The sequence below is a fragment of the Hemitrygon akajei genome, chromosome 4 (assembly GCF_048418815.1).
Source record: "Hemitrygon akajei chromosome 4, sHemAka1.3, whole genome shotgun sequence".
NCBI lineage: Eukaryota > Metazoa > Chordata > Chondrichthyes > Myliobatiformes > Dasyatidae > Hemitrygon > Hemitrygon akajei.
Window position 1 is genome coordinate 131,455,319 of NC_133127.1, and position 13,710 is coordinate 131,469,028.

Here is a 13,710-nt window from a genome sequence, read left to right on the forward strand (position 1 = left end):
AAGGCCTGGGAAACTCCTCGCTTTGGTGGCATTTTGTGGTTCATGAGCCTCCGTTACTGCTCGCACTCTGTCCTCAGTTGGTCCGATGCCTTTCTGTGACGAGAATTCCCGCGAAAACCAGTCTGTCCATGTTGAACTGTCATTTCTCTGGGTTCAGTGTCAGTCCACACTCTGCGAATCTCTTAAGACAGCGTGCAGTCTCTCATCGTGCAGTTTTTGGTTAGGCACATGTGCAGTCACATCATCTGAGATGTTCTCATCTCCTTCAGTTCCATCTGAAGCATTTGCTGACTCATGCTGGTACTACTCACTGGCTGATGACGCACCAAATATCGGTCTGTTCACATCATTATGCACTGCAAATGTGGTTATCTCTCTAGAATCTGGAGTTAGTTCTAGCTGGTGATAGCCCCATTTCAAGTCTAGTTTGCTAAACACCGTAGTTCCATTCATACCCTGCAGTATCTCATCTAGAGTTGGAATGGGATATCTCTCCCTCATAATTGCTTAATTTGCCCTTCTCATGTCTAGGCACATTCTGATGTCCTTGTGAGGTTTTGATAAAATTGCTACTGAATTAACCCCAGGAGTTTGGCCTTCAACCTTCTCACTAATGTCCAGTTTCATTAGCTGTTCATTTTTTTTTCTCAACGGCTTCCCTGAAGTTGTAAGTTGTGAGTCTGAGTGGCTGGGTCACAAGCTTTACTTTTGGATCAATGTACAGCCTGATCTGCTTAGTGTTCAGCTTTCCTACCCCTTCAGACACTTTGGGTACTGCAGCTTAAGTGACTCTTTAATGTCTGTCACTACTGACACATTTTCTCCAATCTTTAACACACCAATGTTGTAGCTGTTTCTCTACCTAGGAGTGGTTCACCATTGCCTTTTATCACGATGGACCCTACCTGGTCTGTTCTGTTTCCAATATTTATTTCACATTCAAACATCCCCTTAACCCCCAGTGATGTCTCGATGAATATGGGTACAGCTTCCTCTTCTGCTTAGGAATAAATGAATGGCACTTTATTTTCTCTGACTTTAGCTTTTCCCACACATTTTCACCCAGTATATTACTTCTGGCTCCTGAATCTACTAACGTGCACAGATTTACACCCCCTAAACAAAAAGGTAATTTTTTTCAGATAACTTTCTCATTAACAACACATGCAAATACCTTCTGTTCATCCTCAACATTGTTCACTTTTTGTGTCTTTAATCCTTTTGTCTGGCATATTTTTGCAAAATGATCCTTACCAGTGCATTTTCTGAACATCTGTCCACGAGCTGATCACTTTGGTTTTCTACCCAGATGATCTGTGTTTCCACATCTGTAGCATTTCCTTTTATTTGTATTAGACTTTCTTTTCCCGTCTGTCTTTTTGCCAGGTGCTGTGTCCTCACAGTGTGAAAGATGGCACACAGTCTCTGGCTGGCTCCCTTGGAGTGACATGGCTGACAACTATTCCTCTACTTCTTCACATTGTGCCGCTATTTCCAGTGTGCGGGCAAGCGTTAGGTCCTGCATATTCTCCAGTAGTTTTCTCCGCACATAGACTGAGTTACATTTTCCCACTTTGGCGTCTCTGATTTAGTTGTCTGTGTAAGTTCGAAAATTGCTGTCTTTTGCTGCCTGCTGAATGTGAGTTGAACCATCTCACCTGATGAAAATGCTGCCGGGCAAACGTAGTGTTGACCTGGGGAACGAAGTAAGCATTCAGTGCTGCTGCATAGTCTGTGACTTGTCCTGTGTTTGGTAGTGTTGAGACTATACCCTGTACATCTGGTCCAGCAAGATGTGAAAAGTAGTCTCCTTCTTTGTTTTATGTTATCTGTTGTGTTACTGTCCACCATCAGTCCTTTACCGTTGGCAGAAAGTTCAAATGAGTTGACCCACCGTATCCATCTCGGACCTAGCATAGCTGGCTCAGTAAAACATTGGAAGTATTGGATCCCGGATTTTCCACTTTTATCAACTTACTTTAAAAATCTGTATCCTCATTGCCCCTGTTGTGTATTTGCAACCTATCCTCGTACTTAATCAGAGAGTGCATATATCATGACTCAGTGCTTCATGCTCTGAGCATGTCTTTATTTCTCATTCTCGCTTCCATGCTCCCTCATGTCGTGTGGTTCTGTCCCCAACTGATGACATCAACCATACCTGACAAGTGTCAAACTACATTAACTGACCTTACCCATTTCAATACATGACAATATACAACACATTTGTATTTACATTTCACATAATAGAGAGAAGAAAAATAATATAATTTCATCTGGTATGTAGGTTAGGGAAATGGAAGATGGAAATGCATGGAAACAGGGCCTTAGGTCCAACTGGCCCCTACACCACTCTTCCTGTTAGTCCCAGTTGCTCACGTTTAGCCTATAACCTTCCAAGCCCTAATGCTCCACTTACCTATCCAAATTCCTCTTAAAAGTAGGATTGTACCTGCCTTGACCCCTTCCTGTGGTACTCATTCCAGATACACATTACTTTCTGTGTAACCTCTCAAGTCTCTTTTAACTCTTTCCCTTGTCATCTTGTATCTCTACCCGCCGATATCGGGCTCCTCAACCCTGGGGAAAAGTCTATGACCATCTTCCTTATCCATACCCCTCATGATGTATGAACTTCTGTGAGGTGACCACTCATTCTGTTGCATCCCAAGGAATAAAGATCCAGCATGGATGATCTCTCCAGACAGAGTTCTGGTAAATAACTTCTGCACCCTCTGCAGCTTGACAGTGTCTTTCCTACAACAGGGGGACCAAAATTGTATACAATCTCCAAGTTGCAGGAACATCAATCGTTGCTGTCACCAGCAATTATGTCACTGCAATATAATGTTCCTCCTGCTGAATACGATGTGTGGAAGTCGAATCCGGATAAAATCACTCAGAGACCATATAAGTACTACCTCTTTATTCAAAGCACCTGGGGCTTACTCAAGTTAGTCGATCAAATAGGAATATTCTGTGACTGTTACTGCCTGGTCCACCAACTGACTCACAATTCCCCTTACAAAATGGATATAATCGTTCAGATACCCCCCACACACATACCTGGAGTCAGACTTAACTATTGCTTGACAGTACCGAGAGACAAATTACAGAATAGGTATAATGGCCTCATACACAAACAGGCTGGAGTGGTCCTATCTCTGCGCTTGACTGCACAAAGAAACCAGGATCTTGAAACACTGTCTAACTCTGAGAGGAAATGTGGCTCAGCATGGCTTAGCTCATCTGTTGATCATCAGCAGGTTCTTTCAGAGAAAACAGCCTGCTATGTTTAACTGGCTGTGTTAACCCTTTACATACTTTATCAGATACTCTGACTAATGAAGGCCAGCATGCAAAATGCCTTCTTCATTACATTGTCTACTTGTATGACCACATTCATGAACTGTGCACTTGTACTCCCAGATCCTCTGTTCCACAACACTTGTCAGTGCCCTTTCATTCACTGTCTAGGTTCTATGCTGGTTTGAATGTCCAGAATATGTCACCTCACACTTTCCTAAGTGAAGTCCTTTTGTAATTCCTTGGCCCATCTCCTTAACTGATCAAAACCACTTCACAAGTCATTATAACCTGCTTCACTATCAACATAACCCCTTTAGTGTCATCAGCAAAATTATTAATCATGACATAGAGCTTTACATCCAAATCATTTACATAAATATCAAATAACAGAGGTTCCCACACTGACTTCTGGGCCAACCCACTAGTCACAGGCTTCCAGTTGGAAAATTGACCTTCAACCATTATCCTCTGCTTCCTATCATCCAACCAATTCTGAATCTGCTTCACAGTCTGCCCCGGAATCCCATGCTACCTTTCCTTCCCGGTCAGGTTACCCTTTGGGGCTGTGCAAGCTCTGAAGTCCATATAAGTAACATTCACTGCTTTACCTTCATCTATTCCCTTAGTTAGCTCTTTGAAAAACTCCAAATGATTTGTCAGACATCACCTCCCATCCACAGAACTTGCTGACTATTCCTGATCATGCCTTGACTATCGAAGTGATTGATGGTAGATCTTGACCCTCGGAATTCCCTCCAGTAACTTCCCTACAACTGAAGTCAGGTTCACCAGGCTGTGATCCTCTGGCCTGTCCTTGCTACCCTTCTTGAATAATGGAACAGCATTAGTCACATTCCAGTCTTCTGGAACTTTATCAGTGGCTATCAACAAAGCAAGTATTTCTTTCTGTAAGTGCCTCTGATTTCTTCCCTGGCCTCCCATAAGATCCAGGCTTGCACTCGGTCAGGCCCTGGGAATTTGCTCATCTTAATGCGCTTCAAGGCTGCAAACACCTCCTTCCTCAGTACTTATCACCCTCAGTAAACACCATGGAGAAATTAACATTCAAATTTCAGTCATCTTCTGTGGTTCCACATGTAGGCACCCCGAATGGTCTTTAAGAGGACTTCATCTTTCCCTAGTCAACCTTTTTGCTATTAATAGAACTGAAGAACCTCTTGGGATTATCTTTTACCCTATCTGCTAAATCCATTTTATATCCTCTATTTGATCTCCTGATTTCCCTCTTAAGCCTGCTCTTCAGGTTTTTATAACTGTTGAGGGATTCATTTGTACCCAGCTACCTAAAATGATTCAAACTGCCTCTTTGTTTTCCTGACCAGAGCCTTAATATCTCACATTAGCCAGGGTTCCTTGAACTTGGTATGCCTACCTTTCACCCTAATGGGAACATGTTGCCCCTGAACTTTTGATATGATGCTTATAAAAGCGTCCCACATGCCAACTGTTTCTTTGCCTTTAAAGGTGCAGCACAGTAGTGTAGCAGTTACTATAATACTATTACAGTGCCAGCAGCCTGGGTTCAATTCTGCCACTGTTTGTAAGGATTGCTTGGGTTTCCTCTGAGTGCTCCAGTTTCCTCCCATGTTCCAAAGATGCATGGGTTAATTGGACACCTGGGTGTAATTGTACAGCATGGGCTTGTTGGGCAGAAGTGCCTGATATTGTGCTGTATCTCTAAATAAACAAACAAACAAAGATAAATAGAGTTGCCCAGTTGACCTCAACTAGATCCTGCCTAACGCCCAAAGTTGGTCCTGCTCCAGTTTAGGGCCTTAAAACCTGTTCTATTGTTTTTCACAGTTACTTTAAAACTAAGAAAATGGTGTTCACTAGACCCAAAGTGCTCCCCAACTGCCACTTCAGTTACTGGGCCTTCCTCGTTCTCGAAGAGGAAATCCAGTATTTCTCCTTCTTGAGTAGGTTCCAATATATTTTGTGTGAGGAAACTGTGTTGAGCCACCCCAATTCTGCCCCTTCCTGGCCCTATGTACTCTGAGTGACCTAGCCGATACCAGGAAAATGGAAATCTCTCACTAGCACTACCCTACCATTCTCAAAACTTTGTGTAACTTCTTGACACATCTGCTCCTGAAGTTCCCACTAACTACTGGGGGAAATCTATAATATAGCCCTACCAAAGTGACTAGCTCCTTCTTATTTCTGGATTCTACCCAAATGGCGTCTTTAGATGATCCCTCAAGAATATCCTCTCTAAGCACAACTGTTATATCCTCCCTTTTTAAGAAGATAACAAGCCCTCCACTCCTACTTGTTCCTGTGTCGTTCCTAAAGCATAGTATTGGATCCTGGAACACTGAGCTGGCAGTCGTGTCCATCTCTTGCCTATGTTTTTGTTATGGCCACAATATCGTAGTGCCTTGAGGCAATCCTTGCCCTCAGTTTGTCCACCTTACCTTTTAAGCTAAGTGCATTGAAATAGATGCAATTTGCCATGTGTCTGTCAATCCTTACCAATTTTTATCAATGCACATTAGAAAGCATCATATCTGGATGCATCACAGTTTGGTATGGCAACTACTTAGCATGTGGTGGAAAGAGACTGCGGAGAGTTGTGGACACAGCACATCACGGAAACTTGTCTCCTCTGCATAGACTTCGTCTATAATTTTTGCTGCCTCCGTAAAGCTTTGGCTTTACTGAGACCCCCAACCACCCCAGACATTTGCTGTTCTCCCTTACCATAGAACATACAGCACAGTACAGGCCCTTCAGCCCTCCATGTTGTGCCGACCCATATAATCTTAAAAAAAAGTACTAAACCCACACTATCCCATAACCCTCTGTTTTTCTTTCATCCACGTGTCTGTCCAAGAGGCTCTTAAATAACCCCTAATATTTTAGCCTCCACCACCATCCCTGGCAAGTCATTCCAGGCACTCAGAACCCTCTGTGGAAAAAAAAACAACTTACCCCTGATGTCTCTCCTAAACTTCCCTTCCTTAATTTTGTACATATGCCCTCTGGTGTTTGCTATTGGTGCCCTGTGAAACAGGTACTGACTATCCACCCTATCTATGCCTCTCATAATCTTGTAGACCTCTATCAAGTCCCCTCTCATTCTGCTACGCTCCAAAGAGAAAAGTCCCAGCTCTGCTAACCTTGATTCATATGACTTGTTCTCTAAACCAGGGCAACATCCTGGTAAATCTCCTCTGCACCCTCTCCATAGCTTCTTTCCATCTTCCATCTGGCTGAAGATTTTTTAAAAAAGCCTGAAAGCACATACTACCAGACTTGAGGTCAGCTTCTGTCTGCTGTTATAAGACTATTAAATGGTTACCTAGTTCAAGAAGATGGACTCTACTGACTTCACAGTCTACCTCGTTATGACCTTGCGTCTTATTGTTTATCTGCTGTGTTCTACCACAATGCACTCTGTAATGTTTTGGTCTGTATGAACAGAATACAAGACAAGCTTTTCACTGTATCTTTCAATTCCAATTTAAAGCAGAGGTCCTCTTTTTATTTTCAAAAAGTAGTAGAGGTATTAATCTAGTTTTGTATACTATATGCTGAATTGTTATAAATATTTGAGACACTTTATTAAATGAACTAGTTGAAGTTCCTTGTACTTCTCTAATGTTAACTATCTACTATCTATTTCATAATTATTACAGAGATGATCAGGATACTTTGAAAATTTTAATTGCAACTGACATTCATCTTGGTTATTTGGAAAAAGATGCCGTAAGGGGAAATGATACTCTTGCAACCTTTGACGAGATTTTAAAATGTGCACAGGATAATGAGGTAAGTTAACGTGAGCAACAGTGGTGCAGAAATGTGATTAACTTGATCATTAGTCTGTATGAAAAAAACAGTTTGTTTTGCAGTGTTTATTTTAACACTGCATTTGTTAAAAAAAATTATTTTTATCATATTGCTCTGCTGAAGTTGAGTTATACCTGTACATGTAACTTTATTTATAAAAATATGAATTAGAAATGAATCATAAACACGAGATTTTGCAGATGCTGGAAATCTAGTGGAACACTCAATGTTTGGGGAACTGAACAGTGGATTTTGGCTTTATGACCTGATGTTAGTCCCACTATTCACGATTTACAGAATCACAGAAAATTTAACAGAAGTACAGTAAACTTGGATAATTGAGCCATCAGTTAATCCGGGCAGCTGCTTATTTGGGACAACTCTTAAGAACAAAAACTAATTGAGAAAATAGTCGGGATTCTCTTCGTTTATTTTGGACATTATGCTGCTTAATTGGGAGAGGAGACGGTTGCCAGTTTCTAACTAGCTTTACATGTGTACACTTGTGTGGATATTAGAAACTACACTGTACTTAGAACAAAGTTTTTAAATAGTATCAGTTCTGTGTGTTCACAAAACTGATTTTTGCCACTGATTTTTGGCAAGAAATAGACAGTAAGGCAATTCTGAATGGTTTTGCTCACTGTGGTTTTAAGTGTTCAGGCTTTGAGATGCCACAAATGGCTGGGAGTGAAAATGAAACAATTTCAGTACTTCAAGTTATGAATTACAAAGAATTTGGAAGTATTGATGATGATCTTGAATGTTACAATGAATATGAAGATTTGGAGGTTACAGTTGTTGAAAGAGTTGAAGGAAGGAAGTTGATTATCTGTATTATGTGTCTCGATTTTGTTCAATTGCGTTCAATCCAAAGAAGATGGCAGTGTACACCAGATGAATTCCTCTCAGTAACGATAAGGAACTACGAATGTGCAGTTTTATAGTACTGTAGTAGCATTGGCAGTATCCTAATTTGTTCTTTATTTCATTTAAATTCATAAGTTGTTACTCAGTTAAATGGTAGTTTGTCTTTTTCATACTTTTTTTAAAACTATTTTCATGAAACTTTGGCTAATTGGGGCAGCTGCTTAATTGGGCCAAAATGTACTGACCCCAATGTGTCCCAATTAACTGCAATCCACTGTAATCCATTCCACTCATGAGTTTATGTACCAAAGAGAAACTATCCTGCCTAATGCCGCATTGTAGCACTAGGTCTATTACCATGTAGGTCACAACTCTTCTAGTACTTTCTAAATGTGAACACAGTTTTTGACTACTGGTCCATGCAGTCTGTTTATTGCATGCATTCAAATGTAGCACCTTCAAGGCTGATTTATACTTGTGCATCGCATCTACACAGTAGGTACCACATACCCTACGCCATAAGGTGACGTGCACCTCCCCAAAAAAGTAACTCGTGTTGTGGCGATGCAGACCGCAACAACTGTGATTGGTCCACTTGGTAGCATCACATTTCCTCCTACGCACTTCCGGTTGCTTCTTCTCTGCCATGTCTGTACACCGATGCGAAATAGATGAACCAAATCGTCATATCTACCTGCCGACATGCGAAAATTTTTGAAATGCATTTCCTCGTCCATGTCTCTCATGAAGAAACTCAACACAGTGGCATAGAAATCCCACTGCCAACTAGCATTTTGGCACACACCATAGCATACTCGCTATGGCGTAGGGCTACGCAGAAGTGAAAATCAGGGCTACGCATAGCCCGTATGCACAAGTATAAATCAGCTTCAGACCTTCACCACCCTTCATTTCAACTTTATCTCCATGTTACCTATAGTTAAATTTTATCCATTTCTAAACTTTCTGAATTATTCTTTATTCTGGAGACTTCACTAACCTCTCCTGTACTCTTCTTCCATTTTACTTTATCCACACTTTTCCAAGCTGTTGAACCCATCTCCCTATTAATTAGTTTAAAGTCCTTTCCACAACCCTAGTTATGCAGGTAAGACTCAACCTGGTTCAGATGGAGCCCATCCCATCAGAACAACTCTCGCCTCTCCAATTACTGTTGCCAATGTCCCACAAAGTCAAATCCCACACCAATTTTTGAGCCGTGCATTTAGCTCTCGGATCTTATTAATTATGCCAATTTGCTTCTGGCTCAGGTAAAATCCAGGTTGTTACCTTTTTAGTTCTGCATTTTAATTTAGTCCCTAGTTGCTCACGTACCCTCAGCAGAATCTCTTTTCTTGTTCTTCCTACATAGTTGGTACCACATCAACTGCATGTTTCTCCTGTCACTCCAAATTCTTCTGCATGTCAGGTGAAATGAACCCAGGCGGCAGGCAGACAACACTGCCTTCGGGACACTCGATCCTTGCTGCAGAGAATTGTGTCCATTCCTCTGACAATATTACCCCAATTACAACAACATTTCTCTTCTTTCCTTCCTCTTGAATGGCTCCCTGAACTATGGTACCACAGTTTGGTTGCTCATCCTTCCTACGACCCCCACTCTCATCCAGGGAACAACAATCTCAGGCCTGTTGGAAAAGGTCAAAGGCTGAGCTCCTCCAGCACTACCACCTGGGTCCCCCCTACCTGTCTCACCTGCAGTCATGCCGGCTTGTCCCTTGCCACAGACTGTTCTGAGGTATTAATCTAATGGGTATGCTGCATCCTGAAACACAGTGCCACCTCCCTGATGCATCACTGATCCAATTCATCAGCTTGAGCCCGAGTTCCTCAAGCAACCAACACCTGCTTTAGATGTGGTCATCAGGAACCACAATGGGATCCACCAGCTCTCATATCATGTAGCAACAACACTTCACCTGTTCCTGCAGCCCAAGATTATTTAAAATTGTAATTTGATATCTTTTTAGTTAATTACTTTATTAAAAAAAACCTTATCTGTTACTCACTTGTGCCTTCTTGCCAAAGCCTTGAACCTTAGACTTTTACACTGGCCCGCTCACACAGTGGCCAATCCAAAATGGCCTCTGGAACCATAGCCTCTGCCCCTTCTTGCCAAAGCCTCAGTTTCCTACTCTAACTGTGTCTGCTGACACAATGGCTGCTCTGCTTAAACCCTACTTTTTATTGGCCCAAGTGTAACTCATGCAGTGAGATTTGCTCTTTTTAATGGTTCCTGCTCTTACACAGATCTCACTGTGACCACTCTAGTGGTAGTGAGAGGAGGCCCTATTCTCCTTAACATATTTATAAAATTTCTGTAACTTCTTAATTTTTTTTGCCGAAGTTATCTCATCCTCCTAATTTCACTTGAGTACACTTCTGCATCCATTGTACTCCTCCAGGGATTTGCTTAATCCCAGCTGTCTGTATGTGACTCATCCTGATCCATGCAGCCTTTTCCTGGCCAGACACTCGATATCCCTCATTATCCCAGGTTCGCTGCTCTTGCCAGTCTTGCCTTCACTCCAACAGGAATATACAGACCTTGAGCTCTCACTCTCTCATCTTTAAAAGTTTGCTGCATGTGTAGTCCCTTTGCTCTCAAAAAACCTGCTCCCATTGACTTTTAACATATACAACAACTTGGAGGAACTCAGCAGGTCAGGCAGCATCCATGGAAATGAGCAGTCAACGTTTCGGGTCAACATTGACTGCTCGTTTCCACGGATGCTGCCCGACCTGCTGAGTTCCTCCAGCTTGTTTGTACGTGTTGATTTGACCATAGCATCTGCAGTGTACTTTGTGTTTCCAATTGACTTTTGCAAGCTCCTGTCTCAGGCTGTTAAAATTCGCTTTGCCCCAGTTAGGATCTCGAACCTGTGGACCAATTCTGTCCCTTTCCATAACTATTTTAGAACTAATAGAACTACAGTCACTGGTCCCAAATTGCTTCCCTGATATTACCTCAGTCACTTGCCCCTCCCTTATTACCCAAGACTAGGGCAAGCTGTGCCCTTCCCGAGTAGGTCTCTCTATGTATTGCCAAGAGAAGCTTCCTGAACATACCTAACAGATTCCAACCCATTTAACCCTCACAGTTTGGCCGTCCCCATCCATGCTAAGAAAGTTAAGATCCCCTACTATGTCAACCTTTTATTTCTTAAGCTCCGCACAATTTCCCTGCATATTTGATCTTTTAATTCCCATTTAACTATTTGAGAGCCTATAACATACTTGAAGTAATATGATTATCCCCTTTTTATGTTCCACCTGTAAGCCTCGCTGAATGATCCTTCAATAATTTCATCTCTGATTACCACTGTGATATTTCCTATAATTAAAAATGCAATATTCTCTCCTCTCTTTCCTCTGCCCCTAGCCTCCCTAAAGCACATGCACCCCCAGGACTGTAAGCTGTCATTCCTGACCCTCCCTTAGCCATCTAGCCATGTTTCTATAATGGCTATAATATCCCAGGATCATTCCCTGGGTTCCTCCCTCTTACCTAGGCTTTCCTCACTCGTGGCCTTTCTGCTGCCTGTCATACCTATTCAACTTGCTGTTACTGACGTCTGCATCATTTTCCAGCCTTTCATCTGCCTTCCTGATGCTTGGGATCCACCACTCAGTCTAGTTTAAACACACCCTAGTAATACCAGCAAATCTGTCTCCCAAAATGTTGGGATCCCTCCACAAAATCTCCCCCCCAAACTATTGAGTCCCTAATCACTATAGTTCTTCCTGCCTTCACCCATCCCTACCGAACCTGGGAGCCATCCGAGTGCCACAGAAACCCAAACCTACTGCTTGCCTCCCCCAGCTCTATTCAAAGTGGCCACACAATTTTAATTCCACGTCCCATTCTGATATGTCTATCCATGGCCTCCTCTATTGTCAAAATGAATCCAAACTCAGGTTGGAGGAACAACACCTTATATACTGGCTGGGTAGCCTCCAACCTGATGGCATGAACATTGACTTCTCTAACTTCCGTTAATGCCCCTCCTCCCCTTCTTACCCCATCCCTGACATATTTAGTTGTTTGCCTGTTCTCCATCTCCCTCTGGTGCTCCCCCCCTCCTTTCTTTCTCCTGAGGCCTCCCGTCCCATGATCCTTTCCGTTCTCCAGCTCTGTATCACTTTCGCCAATCACCTTTCCAGCTCTTAGCTTCATCCCTATAGATGCTGCCTGGCCTACTGTGTTCCACCAGCATTTTGTGTGTGTTGTTGTTTGAATTTCCAGCATCTGCAGATTTCCTCGTGTTTGCTCTATTCAAAGTGGTATATTTTTTTCGAGAGGAATAGTCGCAGGGTTATCTTGATTAACAGCCTTTTACTTTAACCTTTCCTGATGGTTGCCCAACTGCTTTCTGCCTGTACATTAGGTGGGGTGCCACGGTAGTGTAGTGGTTAGTGCGACGCTGTTACAGCTTGGGTTGTCAGAGTTTGGAGTTCAATTCTAGGAGTTTGTATGTTCTTCCCATGATCGCGTGGGTTTCCTCCAGGTGCTCCAGTTTCCTCTCATAGTCCAGTAGGTTAATTGATCATTGTAAATTGCCCTGTGATTAGACTAGGGTTAAGTAGGTGGGTTTCTGGGTAGCATGGTTTGTTGGGCTGAAGGGCCTGTTCAGCACTGTATCTCTAAATAAAATAAAAATAGACTGCCTTGCTGAGACTCGTCTATAAAACCCTCCACATCTTAGAAAGTCCTGAACTTGTCCATATCTACCCCCAGCTCCTCCATGTGTTCAGTCAAGAGCTGCAGCTGGACACACCTCTACAGATGAAGTCTTCAGGAACACTGGAAGTCTTCCTGATTTCCCACAGCCCACAGAAGGAAATGCCGCTGCCCTAACTGCCAATTGAATTCTCTGAGGCTAAAAACAAAATGCAGGAAACTTTACCTGTGCCTCTGCTTACCTCTCAGCCAATGTCTCTTCACTGTTTTATATTCTTCAATTAAGTTCCTTCTGTTCTGCAGACATCTATTTCAAAGCCCCCAACACAACTCTATGTCCAGCCAAATGCATTTATGTTTCACGTCCCTGGATTAACTTTCATTTACTACTTCTCTGCCCAATTGACAAGGCATACCATGTTTTCCTTGAGTTAAAGCTCTCCTCTTCACTGTCATCCATGTAGCCAGTTGTATCATTCATAAACTTGTTCTCTCTACATTTCAATCTAATTGATTAATATATATTCTGCAGTGTGCTGTATCTGATTGACCGCTAGGAAGCTAATTTACCATGAAGTAAGGTTTAGTTGCTTTTATGCTTAATTATACATATGTGACACATTTTTAAAAATGTCAAAATTCTATTATTGTAATAAGAAGCTATTAAGTTTTATTAGAGTATCATCAAGAAATAGTCACTGGTCCTCATAAGTGCCGCTTTGACATCAATTGTTAAATTAGTTTCAGCATTGAAAACTTTGATTAAAGACTTTTACTCGGTGAAAATCCATATGTAGATCCCAGCCCAGCTGCTAAAACATGAAATTATGTTGTCATGGCATTGTTTGAGTATCACAGCCAAAAAGCGGTTTCCCTGAGCAATCCAAGTACCCAGTTAATTAGATTATTTTAATAATGTTAAACCTAAGAATAGTTCTGGAAAATGTACATTGATACAAGATTAAACCAAAAAAAAATCATTTATTGGCTTGCAATTTCTTTCCATCTCTTAG

General features: G+C 42.0%; 1 protein-coding gene across 1 annotated transcript in view; it reads left to right on the top strand.

Annotated features, from left to right (window-relative positions):
• mre11a (MRE11 homolog A, double strand break repair nuclease) overlaps positions 1 to 13,710 on the top strand; it is a 79,114-nt gene that overhangs the window by 4,112 nt on the left and 61,292 nt on the right. The window contains exon 2 of the mRNA XM_073043319.1: positions 6,972 to 7,104. Coding sequence (XP_072899420.1) covers positions 6,972 to 7,104 — 133 coding nt within the window. The remainder of the gene's footprint in view (positions 1 to 6,971; positions 7,105 to 13,710) is intronic.